The sequence below is a fragment of the Buteo buteo genome, chromosome 2, assembly GCF_964188355.1.
Source record: "Buteo buteo chromosome 2, bButBut1.hap1.1, whole genome shotgun sequence".
NCBI lineage: Eukaryota > Metazoa > Chordata > Aves > Accipitriformes > Accipitridae > Buteo > Buteo buteo.
This window is the reverse complement of record NC_134172.1, coordinates 7,210,820-7,235,386: the sequence shown is the minus strand read 5'-3', so window position 1 is coordinate 7,235,386 and position 24,567 is coordinate 7,210,820. Positions and strand designations below refer to the sequence as shown.

At 46.8% G+C, this 24,567-nt stretch overlaps 1 protein-coding gene and 1 long non-coding RNA gene across 4 annotated transcripts in view; one reads left to right on the top strand and one right to left on the bottom strand.

Annotated features, from left to right (window-relative positions):
- Positions 1 to 481: 481 nt before the first annotated feature.
- LOC142038921 (uncharacterized) lies at positions 482 to 11,936 on the bottom strand. 3 transcript variants are annotated; one of them, XR_012652739.1, is made up of 6 exons: positions 11,728 to 11,844; positions 10,683 to 10,906; positions 8,273 to 8,516; positions 6,973 to 7,223; positions 1,234 to 1,376; positions 482 to 1,145 (listed from the first exon to the last, which is right to left on the bottom strand). It is a non-coding gene; the product is annotated as an uncharacterized LOC142038921 (long non-coding RNA). The 3 variants fall into 3 exon arrangements; XR_012652737.1 differs by lacking the exon at positions 6,973 to 7,223 and having other exon boundaries at positions 485 to 1,145; positions 11,808 to 11,936; XR_012652732.1 differs by lacking the exon at positions 6,973 to 7,223 and having other exon boundaries at positions 485 to 1,145.
- A 161-nt stretch (positions 11,937 to 12,097) lies between these two features.
- ACVR2B (activin A receptor type 2B) overlaps positions 12,098 to 24,567 on the top strand; it is a 97,539-nt gene continuing 85,069 nt past the window's right edge. The window contains exon 1 of the mRNA XM_075044868.1: positions 12,098 to 12,511. Within this exon, the coding sequence (XP_074900969.1) occupies positions 12,460 to 12,511 (52 nt within the window). The 5' untranslated portion in view covers positions 12,098 to 12,459. The remainder of the gene's footprint in view (positions 12,512 to 24,567) is intronic.

The following is a 24,567-nucleotide window of genomic DNA, read 5'->3' as shown; positions in this document are numbered from 1 at the left end:
AGAGCAAACTCAATTCCTTGTGCTGCAGCTAATTAGAAGGTAATTCCAATGGGTGAGATACTGGAGAAGAGCTTTAGCCACAGCAAACTGTGATCTCCAGCCAGATTCAAATCCACACCCCCCAGCAACTGCAGAAGTGTGTTTTCTACCCTGCGCAGACCACATTTATTTTGTGTGTCTTCAGTTTTTTCACCCTTCATTTCCCTTTACATAGTTTTATTTTTCCCAGTCAATAAGAATGATTTTATTCTTCTTAATTAGATTTTTTTTTTAGGTTTCCCATAGTAATTAATGCACTTTTCTTCAGCAGTATAACCTATTACAGTAGTTAAAATGTTAAATCATGACTGCTGCCAGATCTAAGGGACCAAGAAACATAGGTTTTTCAATAGCCACTTTGTCTTCATCTTTTGAATTAGACTGCAGCCTGCTTTACATTTTTGGGTAAGTAATAAGATTTGTTGATTTGAATGAAGAACGATATAAAAATAAATTGCATTGTACTTTTAATTACATGGTCTTAATTTTTGTGGTGACACTCCAGGCTCTCATATAATGTTGTTTAATGTTTACAGCTCTTTATTGATTTGATAGTTTACACACAAAAATGTCATTTAATTTGCAAATTTCTACATTCATTGTTGGGGTGCTGTGCTCATTAAGGAATCAGGGGAATTCTCTGTTTTCCCCCCATCTCCTTCATGCACATGCAGGCACGTACGTTCCATATTTGCTTTTTCTTAGGCACCAAATCCCAGCTACAGAGATGCTTTTCTTCTCCACTGCTGTGAGACTGTGATCCTTTCTATGCTCGACATATCGAACCAGGGGGCTTGGTGCGAAATGAACTGCTGCTCCAGGGAGCCTTTTTTTTGGGACTCCTTGGAGGTGGTTGAAGATAGCGGTGGGTAGGTCAAGAGCCACCGCTGGACATGCTAGCCTTGGCAGGCTCTTTCTTCACTTGGAAAGTCAAATACCCTCACGGCACCGAGAGTGGTTTGAGTCCACCCATCCCATGCAGAGGACGTGGTGGAAGCAGATCTTGCAGAAGTCCACGGAAACCATAGGATGAACCCAGTTAGATCTCCTTTGGTTTAGGGTGAGGATGATGTCCTTAGTGCTCTCCAGGTGCCATTCAGAAATAGCTGTGAGAATGCAACCAACCAAGAGCAAACCTTCAAACCTTCCTTCCTCCATCAAAATCAACATCTCTAACCCACCTCTTCCACTCACCTCAGCTCTCTCAGAGAGGAGCAATGGACATTACTCCATCTCGCCCCAGGCAGTGTTAGCCACTTGGCTAAATACCATCCTTGTGGACTGGTTTGGAGGCGTTTGTCTTTTAGTTTTAGAGCTCCAGGCGTATTTCTGAGTTTCTAAAAGTTAAGCAAAATTAAACTTTTCTTTCAAAAATCCATCACCATAAAACTGTTTTTCCCCCCTCTTCATTAATGATTTACTTTCTGTGGAACAAATGCACCAACTGAGGACAGAATCATTATTAAAATCTCAGTTAACAACACAATATTACTTTGGTCCTTTCATTTCCTCCACTATTATAAAATTCAAGATTCATTTCATCTATTAATATTAGCAATCTATTTTTTTTTTAATTTTGACCAGGCACAAATTAAAGAGGGAATGATATTATGGAAGCGGCACTAGAACTTACTCCTTTTTTTGTAAAATCTATTTTTTCCCCTTCCATCAGTTCTTTCTTTGCATCTAATATTGGCTTCTTTTGCATTGATATTCCCAGTGACTTCATTTGATACCTGGCATTACTCCCATGGAAGTCAACTGGAAGAGGCCAACAGACTTCCTTGGAAAGTGATTAAAATTAAGGGTCAATGAAGAGATGAAGGTTTGGGAACAAGGGAGCTGGGTTCTGGTCCTAGCCCTGCCACAAAATTGCTCTGTGACCCTGCGCAAGTCATTCTATCTCTCTGTACTGCAGTTCCCATGCATTTAAAATAGGAACAAGAGTGTTTGCTGCTCATCGTTCAGGTCTCCTAGCAAATAAAACATGATGTATAAGAGCTAAATGAGCAAGGAGGCACAGATCCTTCTCTCAAGAAATCTGTGTCCTAGAGTAGCAACAGACAGTGAGGACGGGCAGAACAGAGATGCACTTTTATTTTTCCCCGAGCTCATGAATTGCTCCTGTTCCCTTTTATAACAGATCATTGTCAGTGGGTTCTAATGAGATTTCCTTTGTGCCTCCCTAACGCTAAACATAACTGAGATTCCTTTGCAACATTTCACGTGGAAAAGCTCTGCTCATGTGCAGCGTTTCCTTGTCAAAGAAAGGCTGGATTTTTAATGCTCTAGAATAATCAACTTCCACAGTTACGGCACACTTATTTCTTAGCTTGTTTCTGTACCCCTACAATCCCAGGAGCTGCACATCAGCTAAATATGCATGTGATTGCTCTTGCAATCTCCTTGATTGCAAACAGGGGATTGCTATTGTGGCAGGTCTTCCCAAATGCTGAACTGCTGAATTCCAATGATTTCAGTGGCAACTGGAGGAAACAGGAAAAGAAAGTTGGATAAAGGATTCTAAGAGGCCCCAGGTACAATCAACAATACCTCAACCATCCCTGCAAGATCTTTGTCTAACAGCTTCCTGCAGTGACAATTCCACAACAGCCTGTGAGAATATATCCCTATGCTGAACTATTCATAGCCCTGGAAGGTTTTTCCTGATCTTTTACCTACGACTTTCCTGCTGGAGCTGAAGCCTATCACTCGCCCTGCTTGAAGAAGGTACAAGGACACATTGTGCCTCTTTGCATCAGCCTTGCACGTATTTGGCAAGTTGCTTTGTCTCAGCTTGGTCCCCTCTTCAGACCACACACTTCTCTCTCTCTCAGCCTTTCCTCAAAAGCAGGTTTTCTACACCTCCAATCGTTCTTTCTGCACCTCTTCGGGCTTTTCCCAGCTGAGCTGTATCTTTCCCGAGGTATGGAAATTGTTCTTGAGCCAACACCCCACCACTGCCAAGTTGAATGGAAAGATTGTCCCATGCCTTCTCCAGTGTGCCCCTTTGAACAGGCATCCCAGCGGGACTGCTGGATTTTTGCAGCACTGGATTTCTGCTGTACTCCCAAGCATTGCAGCCCCAGATCTTTTTCCACACGGTAGCAGCCTGGCCACTTGCTCCTCATCTTGTATTTGAGAAATTGATTTTAACTCCACTGCCAGGGAGTGCAACATTTTAATTACTTCTGTGGATAAAGCCCGTTGTTCCCATTCTGATCAGGACTTAAGAGATAAGTAAAGCAAAGCCTATCAGAGATCTTGAAGAAGCTTGAGCTGGAACCCAGGCCACCGGAATACCCCCAACCAGTGCCTCTGCCATATGTCCTTCACCCTTCTCTCATCCTTATTCCATGCCATCCTTATTTTTTTTTAAATCTTTCTTCTCCTCCATTATTAAATTCTTTTCAGATCTGGTGTTAGTAGCCACTGGCAACCATTTAAACTACTGTAGGTGAATAATTAAGGGTCTGTGCACTATCCTACAGCATGGATAGGCCACAAAAAATGGGAAACAGATTAGCGGCTTGCTGGATTATTGATAATTTCCTTGCTGCCAGTTCCTCCTTCTCAGCACAAGTGAGTGGCATTTGGTGGCAAAAATAAAAGACGAGATCAGTGGCCTTTCGCCAAAAGAGGGTTGGGTGCATATGCGGCCAGGAAAGTCAAGACATGAAGTGCAGTCTTCCTGCCAAAGGACCTAATCCCAATTTAGGGGACATCAAGACACCTACAAATAGATAAAAACTTGAGGCTGGCTACAAAAAATAGTTCTGTCTTGCTCTTCCGAAATCCACGTAGAGGCACTGCCCATGCCAGGAACCCACAACACCCTGGCATCACAGCCTGCAGGGCTGGCTGCTCTCACTTGTGAATACATTTATCACTGATAATATGCCAAAATGTCCAAGAGTTGAATGCCGGGGAGTGCGGGGAAGGAAAGCAGGTTCTTCTCACAGGCATGACTGAGTGCAGCAGGACTTTACCTGCATCTGTATTGGCAATGTGTCACTCCTGTCTCTCTACAAAATTGATGGAACAGCAGTTGGATTCTTAACAGAATAGTTTTTATACTTTGTCCTTTTTATGACATGTGGTATGTCCTATGCTACGAAGCTAAGGAAATAGTCTGAGAAAGGGCATTAGGGCAGCTAGGCAAGAAGCAGCTGATAGGAGGTAAAGAGGTAAGACCAAGGTGGAAGCCCATGAAAGCCAGATATTGCCTGGATGAGTCCATCAGGGAGTCCTTCAGCATCCCAAAAACCTGGAGTGTAACTGGGAGGGCTGAACCAAGAGAAGTCCCCCAGAGCTGAGGAGCACGTGCTGCAGATGGTGACAAGGGGAGTCCAGGACTTCAGCAAGGGAATTTAGCCCTTGAAATACAGCTAAGCAGCCCAAAGGATAGAGCAAGGGTCGTGTTGTGTGGCCAGAAACACAAGGAAGGGACAAAAGAATTGGCCTGTTTTGGCTTTGGCAGGCTGAAGAGAGACAATCTTCCAAGAGGTAAAAGCTGGAGCAGAGAGAAAAGCAGCAATCCATCCCCCATGTGCTCAGTAAGGGCCAAACTGCAGCAGAGAAGGTTGAGGTTACGCAGGAGGAAAGCTCATGTTCTGCAGGCAAAGCTCATGATGTCCTGGGAACCTGGAGCACTGTGCAGTGCCCAGCACTGCAGGAAGAGGTTGGATGAGCATTTCCTAGGAATGACACAGGTCGAATAAACACTGCGAAAGGGAGGAGGATGGACTGGATGACACCTGAAGATCCCTTCCAACATTAGCTCCCTGCTTGCACACTGCCAGCTGCCAGCGTGTGGGACGAGTTTCCCCCAGGCGGTTTACACCAGCATTTCCCCATGATGAGCAGCAGTAGAGACAGACACTTCATGGTGTAAAAACAAATTCTGGTCCCAATAAAGACAAAAAGAAAACTACCTTGCTAGTGATGTCCAATTCATTACTCAGTACCATCTAACACAATAATGTTGCACGCTAAAGCTTAGTGCATTTGCCTTGCTCTATTTATACTGTGGTCTTGAGCGTTTATCACCTCCTGCTAATGGTAGTATTTGCCACAAAAACTTAATTATTTGCCTTCTCTGAGAGGGTATTTTTCCTGATTAAAGCCTTCCTGAGAGCAATGCAGGAAGCACTCGGCCCCACCGGGCATTCTTATACCCTAACCACTGAAATCTGGGACAAAGGCCAATAATCTGGGACAAACTCTAAAAATACACCAAACTCTCCAGGACATATTTTATTGGTCCTTCCATACATGCCTCGAGTGTGTCAGGAGGCACAAGGCCACAGGTAAGAGTAGTGAAAGTAAACCCTCCAGCACAGTCCAGCTGGCTGCAGGAGGGATACAGGTGCTTTTCTTAAGCAGAGCCATTTCAGAGAGAGACACGGCACCTCTGTATGAACTTTCCCAATGTTAAAGCCTAATTGCAACCAGTTAAAAAAACCCTGAGTGTAGCTTTTTAAACAAAATATTGGAATTTGAAAGATGTTCTTCTGCCAACCAAACACCTGGGGAGGGAGGAAGGCGAGGGAGCTGGAGAGATGACAGGCCTTGGCTCCAGGCTGCTGTAGCCACCAGATGCACTTTAAAACACCTGCATTGCATTTTCAGGTAAAACATCAACAGCTGAAGACAATGTGGGCAAACACCTACTATCTTCTTTTACAGAGGATGGCAACTAAAATGGATAATCTTAGGGAACAGTCTAAGGGCAGTGACAGAACATGCTGTTCTCACTCTGCAGATTCAAGGGTTGTTGTATTCTCAGGCTCTTTTTTAGGTGTTGCAAAACCCCGTGGGATCTGCTGGCGGCCACCCAAAAGAGTGCAGCACTTAAAGCTGCCCTAACCTGGTCCAGACACACTCCAAGCACAGAGGAGGTTGAACACCTTGCCCTTCGCCTGCCACCCCCAGTCGGTGTCGGCAACGTCGGCTGTTGTGCAAAGCAAACCGGAATGACCAGGGCGACTCGGCAGCTCCCAAGCTTGCAGCGTTGCACCCTGGCTAACCTTACACTGAGGATGGGAAGATTTTCTTTTGCCCTCCTGCTCGTCCATCTCACGTAGAGGCTCTGTAGATAACGTCTATGCAAGCAAAATGATCTGATGACGGGACCTGTATTTATTTACCTTCAGCTTTTAATGGAAGGACAGAGTGCTTGATGGGCACAGAGCAAGAGATTAATAGACTGCCATTACTGGAGGCTGTCACAGTCAGCAGGATTGTCACCAAGAAGTGATTCTGGTGTTGCTACCACCAATTTGGGAGCCCATTTTCCTGACTGGCACCCAGGCAGTCTTAAATGTTTCAAGCAGAAGGGATTTTGCTGCCATAGCACTTGGTAATCTGTTTGGATGGTTAAGTACCATCAACCGATAGAAAACATCTTCTTTCCACCGAATTTACATTGACTTCAACTTACTGCAGCATGCATTCTTGGAAGTTGAGAGAGATGTTTACTTTTTTTTATGAGCTAAGCATCACCAGTGCTGTATTTGTATTTTACAGGGAAACTGAGGCAGAGAGCTCGGAAGCAGGGCATTAAAATGAATGTCTAAAGTTCAGTACTGTAGTCTGTTTACTTCAATACTGTGCTTTTCCTGACTCTGGGCCACCGGCTTTTGCAACAGCCGGAGCTTTTGTACCTGAGGTTCAGGGAAGTTGTTCCACGAGCTGCAAGAGCAGCACAGCCTGGTGTTTCAGGGCAATTTGAATGCTGGTTTCTCATCACTAAAAAGCACAGTAGCACTTAAGGGCGTAAGACAAAGCCAGCGGCCACAGTAACCTTAAGTACAGTGAGTCTCAATGAAGAAAATACCTGAAAGGAACCTCAAACATCAGGCAGACCTTTGACGCTATGCCCTGGGTTAAAAAAAGATAGAAAATGCAGTCCTTTACCAATTAAGCATATACCGTCATTGCAGAATTAGTCATATGATGTCCGTAATCCTCCTTGTCTGAGCACAGAAGTCTCCAACTCGAGTGTGGGCGTGCTTTGGTTCCTGGCTAGCTGGCATGACTTGGGGGTATGGATTAGAGCCTGGATTCTCCTTTTTGGGGGTGGGTAACATGCTAACGGTACAGCTACCTTCCAGCACCGACCATCCATCCTCCAGAGCCTTCTTGCAATTAAATTCCCCGCCTGATAGGCCAGACAAGTTCTCCTGGATTTAAAGGGAAATAATTATACGATGACTCTGCTGGTTATAGCAGTAAAAGTAATCATCAGCTATGCCCCAGAAGTCCTAACAAAATCCACGGACGAGTAAATCGACGCTAAAGATCCAACCTGAACAAAGCTTTGGCATGCGGCTCTGACACTGGCTGACACATGCCGGTTGCTGGTATTTACGCTTTAATCAAAATACAACTGAAAACCAAGGGAAAAGTTCAAATTCTGGAGGATGGCAACACTGCTGGTTTATGGGCATCTCGGTAACAGACACCTTGGCTTGGTATATTCCCCTCTAATCTGTCAACATCTGATGCCTTGCTCTTTAGTCTGGAGCTAAGAAAAGCTATCAAAAAATACCTTCGTATAGTTTAGGGCCCATTCTGTCTGCCGTATCACTCGCTATTTTTACTGGCTGCACTGAAGCCAGACCGCAAAGGGCAAATTTGTCAACGTGGGTGGGCTTTTTTAGTGTGAAAACCAAGGGCTCGTACAGACAGTAGCAAAGACCATCTGCATCCAAGTCTGGAAGTTCAGGCTCTAATTTAAAGCTGCTTCAAATATAGAAATTCTAGCAAGTTAATTGTAGCTGCATTACGGACAGGTGACAGCAGTGAGTGCTTAGAAAGCTAAGGAAGGTTTAAGTCTGCCTCAGGTCTGTTCCCTTTAGAGTCAGGCAAAGCCACCGAGAGCAGAGTCAGGCTAATACGGGGTATAAAACCTGCTGGGAAATTCTGCAGGTGAGATACTGACCTTAAAGCAACAGCGTTTCTTGAAAATAAGGAAAAAGTTCTTTAGCAAACACCCCTTATTTCCACACGTTGATAACTGTGCAACATCGCCCTGCTGTATTAATTGGTCTGTGCTTTTAAAAGCTTCCTAATTCTGCTCACAACCGAGAAGTTAGCTTACCATTGTATTAAGAAACCGCTTCATAGTGTGGGTTGGTTATTACCGGGAAGTGCTTAATTACAACAAAATGTGTCGTTAAAGTGACAATTTATTTACTCAAGATTATGAATATAAATAGTTTTTTCTTACCCATGCATTTTGAAATGTGAATTAGAGGCTGGGATCCCAGGAGTTTCTTTAGGCTGAGTGATTTCCTACAAGCAGCTTTAGGAACCGATATGGAAACTGCAGCCTGTGAACCAGTTTGCTGTCTTGGGTCTGCAGCACGCATTTCTCACCTGTTGCAAGTAATGCCAGTTTTGCTTAAGACGACTGGAAATGGGTCCCTTTAATTGCACCAGGGCTCTGTAACCTGCAACGAACCAACGCCGAGCTGAAAAATAAATCACCGTTAGTGAATACTTGAAGAGATAAAGGAAACGTTGGGTCCCCTTCCCCCAGTATTTTCCATGTTTTATAACACCTCTGTCAGTATAAATTTCCATTCACTGAAGAAATTACATTTCACGAGAGCTACAATAGGATTTTAAGATAAATGACATGCGAGCACTGCAGTTTTGTACGGGCTTAAGTGATCCAAGTATCTTTATCACGTGCGGGGTATCAAAATACATGAATTTGACTTGTTACAACAGTCACACAAGAAAGATTGAGTGTCATATGAGGCTGCAAAGCATAAAACCATCTTAGCTAAAATTTATTTTAGCGCAGGAGGGTTTTTTAACTGTTAAGTATAATTATTTAAAAATGGTCTGAGCTGTGCAGCTCTAGTGATAACTGGAAACAGAAAAAAGCTCTTGAAAACGCCGCTTGTAAGGGCACTTCTCGCAAGCGCTGCCTGCTCTTAACACTTGCTACCTTTGTTCATCACTATTTCCGAAATTCTTGGAGGCTGATTAAGTTTTTAAGTGTCATCTTGCTAAGGCTGTAACATTATCTCCAGCGACAATACTCACTCCCGGGCTTTTATGTTGCAAGTAGAGAAAACATTTTAGCTTTTCAGGAGGGTAAACATCTCCTTGTGAAACAATGTAAGCAAGACAGACTGCAATTTAATAAATGAAAATTCAGGGTATCGTTTATCCCGGGGCAAAAATTGCCCTGGGTCCGGCTCTCTGTCGGTTTGCTCTTTGCAGCATCGCCTGCAGCAGCACGCTGTCCAAGTGCAAAAGGCCACGCTACGCCCGCCTTATTGGGTGGCTTTAGGACAACATCCAAAGCGCTCTGGGCCCGTTTCCTCAAAAGCGATGACAGCCGCGTGATAAACGTGCTCCCAGGTCTCTGCCTGTAAAGCACAAATTCAGGCACTGTGAAACGGGGCTTTTCATAGCGCAGCGATTAAAAATAGGAGCGGCATTGGCCAGGGAGCGTTTCAGCCTGAGCAGGGACGCAGCTCGAGCGATCACTACGTGAGACACACTGCCTGCTCCCGAGGGTTAATATTTTCTTGGTATGAACGAAACGTCTCATTTTAGCTAATCGTGGGGATGCCGGTACGATGAAACGCTGGGTCGTATTTTATCACCCCACACGTTTCTCCTTACTTCAGCCACCCGGTAGCTGTTTAAGAACTTACTCCTCGACTGAAATAAGCAGAAATATTGACCCGTTATTTGCTTTTGAATGAAATACGCGGCCGTATAGGAAATATTGACCCATTATTTGCCTCTTCTCTTGAGGCTCTAAATGTATCCTGAGCTGCTGCAGCCCATGGCCAGGACATTTACTTCTCCTTTGACCACTGTTTTGCATTCCCTTTTGCACCCTGCGTGGCCTTCTCAGTGATTTGTCCCACAAGCATCCGGTGACAACATCGGTCCTCGCTGCCTCCGGATTAAAAACCACCCAAACCCTACCTGTGAGCGCTTGTTTCTGAATAAACAGGGATCATCCCCGACCCATCCCTTTGACACACACGTCTCCTTTTTATTTTCCGTCCCCGGTTTGACTAGCTGGGTGACATTACCCACCTTGCTTTTTCCGTGCCGCTGACCTGCCCAGCGCTAGCTCTTCATGGGCTCGGTTTTGCTGCTTTTTGCTCCAAAACTTATTTTCTTGAGCACTTTTGGTAGCCTTACCAATTGCATTGCCTGTCGGTGCACGCGTTAGCTGTAACTTTCCCCCAAGAGTATCGTGTTTAAAGTCGCAACCACCGTACTCCTGCCGATGAATTCCTCTTTACTTATAGTAAACATATGAATGAGGTATGATACCATGAATGATACTATTAATTAGTTTATTGCAACTGCACCTAGGAATGCCATTCACAGTTAAGACCTTGTTGCGCAAGTGCTGTACGTATATAAAAAAGTCTCCAGCTTCAGAGAGGTTACAAGCCCTTAATAAAAGCTTCCTGAAGTTTCCTGCGAACTTCTTACTGTAAAAAAATATACATATTTCTTCTCGGAACAAAACGCATCTCAAACTTTTAAAAGAATGATTCATATTTACTCTTATCTCCCTCCAGAGGAAAAAAGCAAATGGTTTTAGAAATATTTTCAGCCTTACTCCCCGCCGGACAAATTAAGAGGGAGCTGACCTGCGATTTACCGCCCCGTGCTGACGCGCAGCGTCCGTCGGTGCCGCAGCCCTTTCTCCCGGTGAGTCAGTGGACCTGGCGGACCCGAAGCCTCGGGAACGAGACCCACCTTCAGCATCTCCCCTTCCTCCTCCTTCCCCTTAAGATTCCTTTGGTGCTGCCTAACGCCGTATCATGTAGTTCTAATTAAAACAAATCGCGGAGAGAGTTCGATCCCCGTCACCCTGGCAATAGAGAAAACCTTGTTAACCCTGAGACGCCCCCAACCCGGGTTCTGCTGAGGGTCCCTTCAGCCCTGGCACCCCAGGACACCGTCCCCATCGCTCCTGCAGGGGCGTGGGCTCAAGGAACCTTTTTTTGGGATGCGGGGGCTCCGGGGCAGGTGGGACACGAGTGGGGGGAAACCCCATCCTCACCAGCCTGGAAGAGAAGGATTATTTTTCCTCCGAAGACGCGGTTTTTTCCTCCCCCCGGGGGTGGGATGGGGGGGGGCCGCGCTGCTCTCTCCCGTGGGAAAGCGGCGGGCGTGGGGGGGGACTTCCCCTTGGCCCTCCATCCTCCTCCTCTCCCCCCCAGTGTCCGTGTCACCCCCCACACGCCTCACCCCGGGTCTCCTCAAGAGGGGGGGGGGGGGGGGCGGGCGGTGCGCGTCCCTCCGCGGGGCGCGGCCGTGACGGACAGCGCCGCTCCCCACTCAGCGGCCGCGGAGCCCCCGCGCCGCTCCGCCCCCCTCCAGCCTCTTTGTATCAAACATCCGGGTTTCCCCCGCTGGCTCCGCTTTGGCTTCTCCCTTTTTTTTTTTTTTTTTTTTTTTTTTTAAGAAGCCATTTTGGACTCGGTTCAGGTTTTTTTTTTTTTTTTTTTTTAATTCTTTAAAAAAAAAAAAACCAACCCACCCCAAACCCACAACAAAAACAACAAACCTCCCCTTTCCCCTCGCCTTTTTCTTTTTTTTTTTTTTTATCCCCCCCCCTCCCCACACACACACACACACGGCAACTCCCGCCCCAGCCTCCCCTCCCGCCGCCCCCTCCGCTCCGCGCACCCCGCGATGCCGCGGCCCGCCGCCGCCAGCCCCGCTCCTCCTCTCCGCGCCCGCTCCGCGCCTCCTCCGCGGGCTCTTGCCTCTGTCGCGCAGCAGCCGCCCTGGATGGGGGGGTCGGTAAAAACCTCGGCGAAGTTTTCTTCGCTGCCGGTGCCGGGAGTGCGTGTGCGTTGCACGGGGGAAGGGGGGGGGGGGGGGAGCGTGTGCGTGTGTTGCGCGCCTTGCACGCGGCTGCGCGTGCATTTGCGCGGGGAGGGCGGGCGCACGCGTGTGCGCTCGCCCCTGCTGCTGGGGGGGGGGGAGCCGGAGGGGCTGGGTTGGGAGGAGGAGGAGGAGGAGGAGGAGGAGGAGGAGGAGGAGGGGGAGTCGGTGTGTGGTGCACGCCGCGCTCCCAGCACAAAAGCCCAGGGAAAGAAACTCTTGGAAAGCTCGGAGCTAAACGCCGGGGCCAGGCGGGAGCAGGTCGAACCGTCCGGGGGCTGTTCCTCTCCACTGGATACATTTTGCAACTGCGAAGGAATTAAATCCGATTTATTTTCTTTTTTTTTTTTTTTCTCTTCCCCCCCCCCCTCCCTTCCCAGGATTTTTTTCTTCTTTTTTCTTTTTAAGAGAGAGAGGGAGGGCAGAGCCTCGCTTCTCGCCCCCTTCTTTCACTCTCTCGATCTTTTTCTTTTTATTTTTGCTTCCCTCGGGGATAGAGGGGCACGCGAGGAAAAAAAAAAGTAAAGGAATATGATTGCTTCGTGGCTGACTTTCGCCTTGCTTTGTGGAACTTTCTGTGCAGGTAAGTGCATTTCTGCGTGTTTACCTCCCGCTCGGGCTTACGGTCGCCTCTCCAAATGCAGAATTGAATGGGCCGTGCAATTATTTGCAGCCACCCTCCAAAACAGAGCAGAGCCACCAGCGAGCCTGCAAACTGGGGGAATGACCCCACCGCTGCGATCCGCTGAATTTTTTTTTTTTTATCATTATTTTTCCCCCTTTTTTTTTTTTTCTTTTCACCCCCTCCTCACTCCCCCCCCGTTTTCTCCCTGCTCGCAGGACGAGCCTTCCCGTGTTGCTTTTTGTTCCCTTCAGGCAGCCTGTGGGAATTAATGGCAATGTAAACACGGCGCGATATCGAGGAAACTTTACAAAAATGGGCATTTTACTTCGAGGCGGGTGCTGCCGGAGTGGAGCGGGGGCGGAGGTGTGTGTGTGTGGGGGGGGAAGCCGGTGGGGGGTGTGTGTGTGGGGGGTGTGTGTGTGTGGTGGGGGGGTGTGTGGAGAAGTTGGGAGCAGCGGCAGGAGACCTGGGGGTTACTCCGGAGCCGCTCAGGTAGTGGCCATGTGTGTGCCCCGCTCCTGCCGGGCTGCGGTTTTGTAACCCGGGGGGGGTGTGTGTGTGTGGAATGGGGGGACCCCCCCTCTCAGCCCCCCCCCCCCGGTTCCTCCTCAGCCCCCCGGGACGCCTCGGTCCCGTTGGGGATTGCCCTGTTAGCACGAAACGAGCCGTTTGGGGCTGGCTTGGCGCTGCGGGGAGCTGGGAGAAAGTTGGGAAAAAGGGGGTGTGCGGGGCGGGGGGAGCATCCCCCGGGAGGAGGTTTTTGTGGCGAGGGGGGTGTGTGTGTGTGTTTGTTTATTTCGTCTGTTCTTCATCCCGTTGGATTTAGGGAGCTGGGCTGGCCCCCAAACTTCAGCTCCGAGCTGCGGGGTGCGCGTTTTGCCGAGGGACGCGGGGTGGAAGTTCGCCGAAAGCCCGGGCACGGCCGGGGGAGCAGGAGGGGGCACCCGGGCAGCGCTCCGGGGGGGCGATGTTCTCTATGGGGTGCCCCATCCCACAGCCCTCGGGGGGGGGGGGTGGGGGGAGAGGGGTCAGACCCCTTGTGCCCCCCCTCCAGCACTGAAAACGCGGGCACGCTCGAAATCCCCACTTTCCCTCCTTGATTTTTTTTTTTTAAATTATTATTATTTTTCCCCATTCTTTTTTATTATTGCTGCGTATCCCCCAGGAAGAAACCGAGGCAACACTTCTGCCCCCCCCCTCCCCCTTTGCCTGGTCACCACGACCCCCCCTCAACCCTCCTCCCCCAGGGGCTGAGCCTGCCGCCCCCCCCGGCTCTGGGCAGTAACTTCTTACGTTACCTCCATTTCCCAGCCTGGGGCTGGGGGCGGTGTGTGTGTGTGTGAGGAGGTGGGGGGGGGGGTCGTGGGGGGGGTCTGTTTGTGGCCGAGGGTTTCCCGGGGGCAGGGTGTGGGAGGCAGCGATGCTGCAACCGTGCCCGTTCCCCGCTCCGCGATGGGCAGCCGGGGAGTTCCCGTCGGTTTTGCCATCGCGGCTTCATTGTATTGCAAAGCGGTGGTGGTGGTGGGGGGGGGGGTTCCCCGCGTGTGTGTGGGTCCCCCCACGCTCCGGGGAAGGGGCTGGCCGGTAGGGCCGGGGGTCCGGGGCAGGGTGCGGGGGGGGGGAACGGGCGGCGGAGCCGGCCCCGGGGCGCTCCTGCAGCCGGGCTTCCTTTGTTCCGAGTGCCCATTAAATATGCACTGCCACCGCCTGCCTTTGGCATTATAAACAGTGCCATCGCTTAATTGTTTCTTTTTTTTTTTTTTTTTTTTTTTCCGAAGTCACACCGAAAGTGTTGAGGCTGGGAGGGGGGCAATAAAAAGGACGCGAGAAAAAAAAAATTAAAAAAAATTTAATTTGATGGTGAGCAAAGCCAGCTTGGTGTGGTGTTGTGTTTTTTTTTTTTTTTTTTTTTATCTGATCACTGGGACACTTGTACGCAGCTTTGTTTCCATGTGTTAGGAAAGGGGGTTGTGCGGGCTTGTATTTACATAGCAGTGCTGAGGGAGAGCAGGTATTTTGGAAGAAGCAGGCGGTGTGTGTGTGTGTGTGTGTGCCATCAGTATTCGTGGTGCTCGGCGTTGCTATCATCACAACAGCTCTCTTGGCTGGAAAATTCTATTATGTGCATAAAGGAGATTTATGGTCAATGTATTTTCTTTCCATATATCTTGGAATCCTTTTATCTCGGGTGATTCAATAAAAGAGATGGCTTCCGGGTTTGGGTTTTTTTTGTTGTTGTTGTTTTTGTTTTGGGTATGGGGTTGGGTTTTTGTTTGGTTTGGTTTTTTAACCTGATCCTATGGCTCTGTGCATATAGTGGCAGAAATCTAAGTTGGAGGAAAAAAAGCAATTGCTTTAAAAAAATTAACCCTGAAAGCTCCTTAGATGTATCATGTTATGAAAAAGATAATATGATAGGGCATACCTATGCTGAGTTTTTCTCCCCCCTGAAAATACAATAAAGAAACCCCAAAAGATGAATATAATTCTGTTTATTTGGAAAGGTCCTTTTGAATCATTAAATCAGTGCATTAGCAAATCTGTAAATCCCTCCCTCTCTTTTAAAGCCTTTCTGCCTTTCTTGTGATATTTACGAGTATTTATCAATGTGATCTTCATTGTCCAGTTTTTCCTAAAGCTGTTCAGTCAAAAAAAATAAAACAGCCTCAGATACCCGAAGTTGCAATGTGTTGCTGGGATTCATAGCACTGGGCTTTGCTTGAAGTATGTCTTTTGTGTGTGTACATGTTAGGACTGTGCAAAAGTGGTGGGCTTTTCGAAAATCGCTTGACCTCCATTGTTGATGCTTCTCATCGCTACCTTGGCTGGCTGTAACAAAGCAAGCACGGGCTGCTATTCTTTTTAAAAAAAAAAAAAAAAAAAAAAAAAGAAATCTGTTATGCTTAATTTTTGGAATACTGAGGATTCATTGAGGAAAACATTATGTTCATTTTTAGCCCTTTGTTTGCAAATTTTCTGCAGTCCAAATGTTCAGAAATCATGTTTTAATCTATGAGCTTTAGAAAATACAGAAGGTGTAAAAGGATTCGTCTTGCAGAATGCATTGCTAACACGTTTTCCCGAGCCATTACATTACTTTTATTTTGGTGCAAGTTTAAGTAATGCCATGCAGCAATGAACTGTGCTGCAAATGGATCTGGTCTCCTCTTTCACTGTCTTGTATTTATCCTCTTGTGCTTGAGAAAGGGAATAAAACTGGCTTCATTAGCTTGCTAATTAAACACAATGAAGTGCATGGCCCAAGGTTAATGGCAATGGCCTTTAAAAACACAAAACTCTTGAACAGGTGTTTGGGATATATATTTTTTTAATCTGTCATCAAATCTAGATAATTATCCCACCGAGATAACCATTGTCACAGTTCTGTGGAGAAGAAAATGCTATGTTAGAGATGTGAGTGCGCAGTGTATTATTTTTAGTGGCATTATTTATAAACACCTCTCCAGGTCCTGCACAGCCTGTGGTTTAACTCCCCCTGCCTGCCCCCCCTTCCCCCATTTCAAAGCATCTTCTGCATCCTCCCTTTGATGTATGTTTTTGTGGATCAGGCAGGGTTAAATATTCAGTATCCCTGGACCGGAGTGAGAGTCTAACCTGAGCCTGGGTAGTTAGCTAAAGTATTTACACGCTGAAATTTCTGCCATTTCTTGTGTCTCTGAGCAGCCCATCCAGGCTGTAACGCTCCTGCTCGCTTGGTGAGATAGTAAGAAACAGCCAATTAAAGCGGAGGTCTCTTACTCCCCGCGTTTGAGCTGTCACCAGCCTCCTGTCCACTCTGGTGTCCATCAGCTAAAACACGCTTGTCAGGTTTTTTTGTGCTTTACGTGACGCAACAGTTGTAGACCTCCCCTGCTGCCACTGAATAGATGGTAGAGAAGAAAGAAACAGGCCAGCCTCACTTTTTTCCTTCTTTTTTTTTTTTTTGGTTGTTTTTGTTCTCTTCTCTCCCTCCCACCATTTTCCCCCTTTCCCCACCACGCACGCACTCCTTGCTTTGCAGATCAGCCTGGAGGGCTTTCCTGGCTTCGCCAGTTCTGGGAAGCAGGACACAGGTTCAGATGGAAGAGGAGCAGCTTTTGGAGCGTTTGTAATGGGATGATAAGACCAGCCCAGGAATCCCATGGCTGTGATTTGCATCGTGCCTGTCCACGGGGTGGGTTCCTCTGCAAGAAGTGTTGCAGGTGTAAAAGGAGCCAAGGGATGTTTAACTTAATTTATCAAGAGCGAAGGAGGTGGATGGAAGAGATGGTTTGAGGCTGGGCACCCAGCAAATGTCTACTTGTGTGCTCTGTCCACATGGTGCCTGTTTCTAGAAAGCCTGGACAGCTATAAAATAAAAAGAAGTCAAAGTTGTTCTACTTTTGGGCCTTGTCGTGGAAGGTGTTACGGCTGTCATATTTCGGGGCCTACTTTTAGAAGCACTTCTAACATTTAACATTAATAGTAGTGGACCATGTGGAGCTGCGCTAGAATAGTGAGAATTAAATGGGATTTTAGTAGCACTCCATCTTTCAAGCCCCGTAAAATATAACACCTTTTTACCAAACACACCCAGGACAGTTATTTTGAGCTTAACGTAGTAGCTGTAGTCTAAAAGTTGCAGAAGCAACTTGGTAACCCTTGTGCTTCTGGCTGTGCGTGGCCAAGGCAAGGTAGTTTGCTGGGTGCCCCTTCTCCAGGGAGTACCGCACCCGGCGCCGGGCCTCTCGTTATGGTGGTGCCTTCCATCCCTCGCCTGGAAATCCATGTATCCAGCCCCGTCAGCCGGTGCTGGAGAAGCCTTGCTCTAATTTGGGAAGGGTGGAGGCAGGGGAGAGAACCCGGTTGAGTTCAGTCTTAATCACGACCCAAGTGAAAGCCCTGATGGCGTCTCGCCCTCAGCTTTGGCAACCGAAGAACTACTTACGCGCTGGAAAAAGCCTTGCGAAGGCAACTCGTATGAAGTCGGGGTTGGTCGGTGCCTGCTTCAGAGTTGGCTTTTTCTTGCCGTTGGACTGATGGAGGGGTGTCGGGAAGGCGGCAGCATTTTCCAGGTTCCTTGGTCAGCCGCGGGCAACGTGGTGCCCTGCCTTGGCACTACCGCAGTACCCCGGCTCCGGCGCTCTCGCTGTAACAAAACATTGTGGGAAGTTGGGAAATGGGAACCACGGAGCGTAATCTCTGCTTTAAAGAGGTGTTGTCTTTCTCTTTTATCCTTCCTTGGCCTTTGATTTTAAAACTAGCAGGGGGGTGTGATTTTCTTGCCTGGCCAATAGTGCTGCCTGGATCTGAATTATTCAGTGTAGCACTTGGCATTCTGCACCCTGTTCCCACTTAAGCTCTTTTTCGTCTGTTCCTTCATGTGGAGATTTTCACATCAGTGAAATTGGATGTGTTCAAGAGAGGTGTTTGTGGCCGCAGCATTCACCAGTATAAGCTCTCCTCTCCCCTGCCTTTCCCCTCCATTAACCACTGAGGATCAACTAATGTCTAATCTCTTCTCTTCATTATTACTTCAGCCTGAAATAATTTTGTATCTCTTTAGTCATTTGTACCTTTAAGGTATATTAAAAAAATATACATCACTTCCTTCCTCCCCTGCCCAAAAATCTTCCTTGTAAGTTTTCTTGGAGCCACTGAAGTCAGAGGGGCAGAGAAGTAAATTAGAGATGAAACACTCTGCCTGCATTCTGCAGACCCAGCACATTTTATGCTTAGATTTGAATATAACCGTTGGTCTTTTTCACCAATTTCATGTTCTTTTCTTTCTGTCATCTTCCTCCTCTACTACAGTATAGCTTCAATTCAAACTAAAAGTTAAGAGCAGCAATTGTCAGTGTACACTGTAAAATAATAATATGCTTCCCTCCAGCACACAAGTGCCTCTTATTTTGCCAGTATTTGAGTCTTGTTGCTCTGATTATGTTATTGCATGTGGCATTGGTCCATTATGCTACTTAAGAAAAAAATACGTTACTGATGTCTAGGTGCCTTGAAAAAAGCGGCTCCTGTTTTGCAATGTGCTGTTTGTGTAGAGAGAAGGTCCCTGTCCCAAAAACGCTGAGCAGAGGGGCCAAGCGTGAACAAATGTTACTGTCTGCAAGTGTCCCCTGCTATATTGTGAAGTGGCTTACCCAAGGTCACACCAAATATTTTGTACCTATACTAAAAAAACAAGCTGCATGAGGAGATTTTCTGTATTGGGTAAAATCAGGCTTTAATCTAGTAGCGTGCTCTGGCCACCTTACGTGATTTGTTTTTTTCCTTTTCTTTTGGTGACTTGGTTGGAGGTGGTTGAGGTGGTTTTGCTCTTACAGAAGATCCTTTCCTCTTAGACTGGGTTGCCCGCAAGCAGGGACTGGCTCATGCATACAGGTTTGTAAATTTAAATATAAAAGAAACAGCGCAAGGAGGGAGCCCGTTTGTGCTCGGCTGGAGGAAGATGCGAATTACCCGTTTCTCATTAATAATTCTGCAATTTCCAGCTTGGTGTGCCATTTCATCGCAGATTTGGTTTCGTATCTTAGGGGAACTCTGCGGGCAGGAGGGTGCGGGCAGGGCTGCCTTGCAGGTGCTGGGCAGGAGGCAGCCTGGACCCGAAGCACCATTTTTTTGGCTCACTGATAGGTTTGGGAAGCAGGGGTGTATTAAGGAACTGAAATGAGCCTGTTAAAACGTTTGCACAGGAGCTGTTAAAAGTAAAACTTGTATCCGTGGATGTTTGCATCCTATTCCTATAGTGCGTAATTTATGGGACGTAACAAAAGTTTACCAGGTATTCCCACCTCTTTTATGGCGGGAGTGACTTCTCCGAGAGCTTGGGAGTCAGTGGCAGGACGTGAGTGTTGCTCCCCATCCTCTTGGGTCCATGGCTGGTGCTCTGACCACCATGTTATGCTTTTTTTGTACACCTGGAATTAAATTTGCGGGGACGAATGGCATGTTCTGATAATTTTATGAAACCAGAGGTATCGTTTTGTTTTCTTTCTCCCATCTCAGTCTGATACTAATAGATCCATATATGAGTTCCTCCTCTTTATTTAAAGAGAATGAAGCACGTTCACAAAAAGATGCAGCGCTTTACAGTCTGAGCTATACTAATTTTCATCTGAGTACTCGTGCAAATTAAGACATGGATTTTGAACTTGACTCTTCATGTCTAACATGTACCCTTGTGTGAGGATGGAGGAAGAAAAACGGTCTCATGGCAGCAGAGGGGGTGCGTTAATCTTCCTCCAGTAAAGCTGGAAATGGAATGTATTGCTGTCAGTTTTATAGAGAAATAAACACAAACTGGGAGAGATGAGTGTGTCTCTGGCACTTCCCAGACCAATCCAAAATCCCAGGCCTGCGCTGAATGAGCCCCCAACCTCAGCGGCAAAGGTGGTCATTTTAAAAAGTCCACGGTAGCTGACACTGCCCTGCAGCGTCTTAGGTGCTGTGACTGTCTACCTTTTTTTATTTAAAGCTTTTCCCTTTATAGAACTTGTTTTCTAACTGGTAGCAGAAGTTTAAATTTTCTATGTGGTGCCTGTAATGCTAATGTAATGCTTCTTCCTAATTTATTGCTCCAAGGTGTGAGATTATAAGCCTTTGAGTGGATGAGAGGGATAAAGTTAGCTCCATTTGTGCCTGATCTATCAAATGGTCAGTCTAGGCAGCTAACCCTTCTTTCCTCCGACATTATCTATTTAAAATGCCTTGTGTAATGTGTGCAACTTTTAAAATTTGGCTTTTAGGAATATTTTGCTTATACATAATTTACCTCTGCAGACAGTTTTGAATTCCTGGGGAGGGAGGAATGCAACGTGGGTCTGAAGTGAAGAAATGTTCAATCAAGGCCTGTCTCCTTTTCGTGACTTTTTAAAAGCATTTCATAAAATGAGGGTATTTCAGGCTTTTCAAGCCCCTTTAGTGCTGTTTTCATGCGTCGCAGTCTCTGGCTTGCTTCTGTGAACTGGTGGCTGTTGCTGCAGTTGGGCTGAGCTGTCCACAAACTCCCCTCTCCAGTCGCTCTATTTGCCGTTGATACTTTCTTTTTCTGGGAGACGAGGGGCATTTAAGCTTTGACACAGTTGATGTTCAGGCCTTTCTCTGAGGCAGCAAGCTGAGCTTTCCAGTATTAGAGTTGTAGGAAGACTATGGTACCGGTCTTGGAAGAGCCTGTGAGCTTTGTAGGCGCTCAGGTGTGAGTATGCATTTGCTTTGCTTCAGACCTGTACATTACCGTGCAGATTTGCAGAAGTCCCCATACTCAGCAGAGGGAAACTACAGTTGACTTGAGATGCGGCTGCTCAGCAAAGTGCAGATTTGTGGTTATTTTGGTGGTAGCTTTGTCCTGGCAAGTTCACTCCTGGGACAACCGAGACATGGCAATGCAACCTATTGGTGCGCAGCTCGCTTGTTTCTCCAAGTCTTTATTTTTCTTTCCCCAGTATGACAACTGAAACTCAGCAGGATTTGTGTTGCCACTTTAGTTCCTGAGAGTAATTAATGGGTTAAGAATGCTAATTCCCCTATATATGTGCAGGCTGAGAAATTCAGTTGTCCTTGGGTTTTCATGGTGGGAGTATCCAGTTACAGCTTGGCGGCTATTGGGTAGCACTCTGCACCCACAACTTATCAGGCACTTTTATTTTTATAGGAAAGTCTTTGCTAAAGCACATTCTTATGCCTGGGGCAAGGCATTTTCCCAAATACCTAGTGCAGTTGCGTTGGATAACACTCACCTGCTTGGCTCCTGAAAAGCGAGTTTGGGGTGGTGGCCGTAGGCACTGTTGCTGACGTACCCGAAGCAGTTCCCTGCTGTGAAATTCCTGTTTACGCAAGGAGCCTGGGATGCATGTGAGATAAAGCTTGGCATAACCAGAAGGAGAGAGGGATGGTGCATTTGATGCTCGGTGCTGCCTTACTGGGATGTCGGCTCTGGCTGCTGGCAGGCATGGTGTGGAGTTGTGAGTGCCCGACTGGTGATAATACCGGAGCCAATACCGGAGCCGTAGCATCTCCAGCTGAAATGCTGCGTGCGGACCCTCGGGTGGGGATGCTCTCACGGGCTGTGACCTGCCACAGAGCCGCCTCATCCATGCTCCTTGGCTTCCTTTGAAATATTTCGAAGACAAACACTCCTTTTGTTTTTTGTTTTTTTTTTTTTTAGAACAAAACAAACCCAAACAAAACCCCCACAAAAACCCCAACAACCCAAAACTCGTGGAGATGGACATTTTTATCTGATCACTGTTGTTTAACTGCCTCGCTGTTACAACAGACCTTAGTCCCTTCCTCAGGCTCCTGGAGCATCTTTTTAAAGTGAAAGCGAGAAGCAGGGGCCTGTAGAAAGGGCAGGCTCGGCATGCTTAGTTCTAGCAAGAAATTCCCATGTAGATTTTAATCACCGTTTAGAGACTTTGAAGCAACACGGTGGCCCTCTATTCTCGATTTCCAGGCTTCTTTACACAGGTGATAAAGAAAAGCAAAGTCTGATGAGCATTTCTGATGAGCACACTTGCTGTTGCTGGGCAGTTCCCCTTGTGAGTGCAGCTTGGTGGCACAAAGATCATTTAGCCTGGATTTTGAAGGTGGTGGATGCAAAAAAAAAAAAAGAAACAAAATCCAAAAAACCCCCACTGAACATACCGTCCCTGCAAGCGCGTGTCCCCACGGCTGTCGCCTGGCTGAAGCCCTGGCACCGTGCCTGTTTGCATCGTCAGGGAGTTTGGCCCAATGCATCCGTTCCTAGGGGGTTATTTTAACATTTATATTGTACCTGAGATAACTGGGGAAGTCTTTTACAGATAATTTTTATGGCTATAGATAATTTTCCGTAGATAGCTTCTGCTGTCATCTAATGGGATGGAGTTAGTCCTGTGAAAAGCAAACATGCGAAACCTTTTTTTTTTTTTTTATTGGTAATAGAATTTCCTTTCCCATGCAATCCTGTACAGATTGGCCATTTATTATGTAAATAACAGCTAAAAGAAGTCCTTCCAAGGTAACTGTAAGCCCCAAAGGTAAATGAGATCGCTCCTACCCTGTCAGATAAGTGAGATGCAAGCGTATCTAGCTGTGTAACTGTGTCTATAGGCTCCTTCTCAATGAATTGCTGATGAAAGAAGAAACCCCGAGCAAGGGACGCACTGTTCTTGCAGCCTGCGCTCGAGAATCGCCCCGTTGATGTTCCCGACGCTTTTTGTGCACGGAAACGATTTCGAACCAGCTAACGTACAAAACTTTGAAGTGCGGTATGGCAAGATAAAGTTGGCTAAAAATAGGTCTGAATATGAAAGCCAGGCGAAAACTCGGAGCGGGGGGAAGCAGAGGGTCGTTTTACAGGCATTGTTGATAGAGTTTCAGGGTCCCAAGAAGGGAAGATGAATGTCTTTCTGTTATAGTAACAGCTGCTCTCTGTCCATTGGGATCTAGTGTTTGCCGATCCAACTCATAATAATTAAACAAAAGAGTTATTTCATAGCAGTCTTGGTGGAGGATTTATGTTGGAATTTTATCTTGCTCCATTTAGACTTTTCTTCGTCTATTAAAGAAAAACACAAAGTTAACCTCTCACCTGGACCTTGCCTCTTGTCAGATCCAGCTAATTACTACTGGGAGGAAGCTAGCCCTTAACTGGGCATTCAGAGTTACATTTAAAAAAAAAAATAATTCCAAGTTTCACTAATGCACTTGCCCTTAAAGAGCTCTTCAGGGTTTTTGTATCCTGAATCCCTGTGCGGTTGGGTGACCCTGCAGGGTTGTTAGTAGCTCTCTAGTATGGCTGTGTAATGCCACATGCAGATATCTTTTCTTCTTTTCTGGTATTTTTTAGGGATTCTGCCCCCCTCCACCCCTCATTTTGAGAGCTAACAGCTAGTGTGAACAAGCAAACAGCCCCAGAGGAGTCCCAGATGCAAAGCATAGCAGCATTTTGGGAATGGATCTACATTGTGGGACTTCATTCCGATGTAGTTAACTCTGCAAAACCCCCCGGTATGGGTCAGTCTTAGAGGAGTCACAGAGGTCCGTAGCAGGGAAAAGCTTAGTTACTTAGTACCTTCTCGTGTATTCAGCCACAACTTTTAAGACAATTTGGGGTTATGTCCGCACTCCAGAATAAACCAGTCCCTGGCCAAGTGGCGTGGCATGGCACGACTGGTGCCATGTGCTTCAGTTCTTCTCCCACCCGAGCAGGACGGCCGCGTTGGAGCCCTGTCCCTGTCCTGTCCCTTCCCTGGGGCATCGGCTGGGAGAGGCACCGGCCAGAGCTGTGTCACTTGTTCCTCCTCTTTGCAAATCTCTCCTACCGCTTGCTGTCATTTGCCTCTGTCCCTGCAGAGGGTTTCCAGAAGATTGCACCTAGAAATAGCTGGTTTGTAACTCTTTTTCATCGCAATGGCACAGCTGCTTTTTTTTTTTTCTTTTTTTTTAAAATACGCTGAAGCTACCATTTCTTGAAGATCACAGACTTGAATTTATCCAGTGCTGAAGCACCACGAGAAGCTACCTGAAGCCCAGGGCTCCCATGGCAGGATCCTTTCCCAGGTCTTAATGGGATACATGCCTCCGTGTAGCTGCCTTTTGAACCCTGTCTGTTAATTTAATACCATTTACCCTTCTCCGAAGGAGAATAGGCCCAGTTGGATGGTAAGGTTAAAACCTGAGCTGTGCTATGTTTATATTAATAATTTCCACTGGTGAAATATGGATCTGAGACTTTCCTCATTCATTTAAACCTCATAGTTAATAGGCAATAGTGGAAATGTACCATGTACATGATTATTGCAGTGACCTGATTTCACATGCATTTCTGATCTAACGTCTGTTTAAAGAAAAAAAAAAGAATGATATATATATAAAATTGATTTTGGGAGCCCTGGGAAGGAGAAGGAAACCATTTATTTCAACCCCCAAATTCCTTTGAGCTGTAGAAACATTGTCAAAGTAATTGTAGCCTTTTCAATTTTTTCTGTGTAGATTTCTTTCTGTGTAGTCTCAGAAAAACTGTGCTCTGTTGATGGATG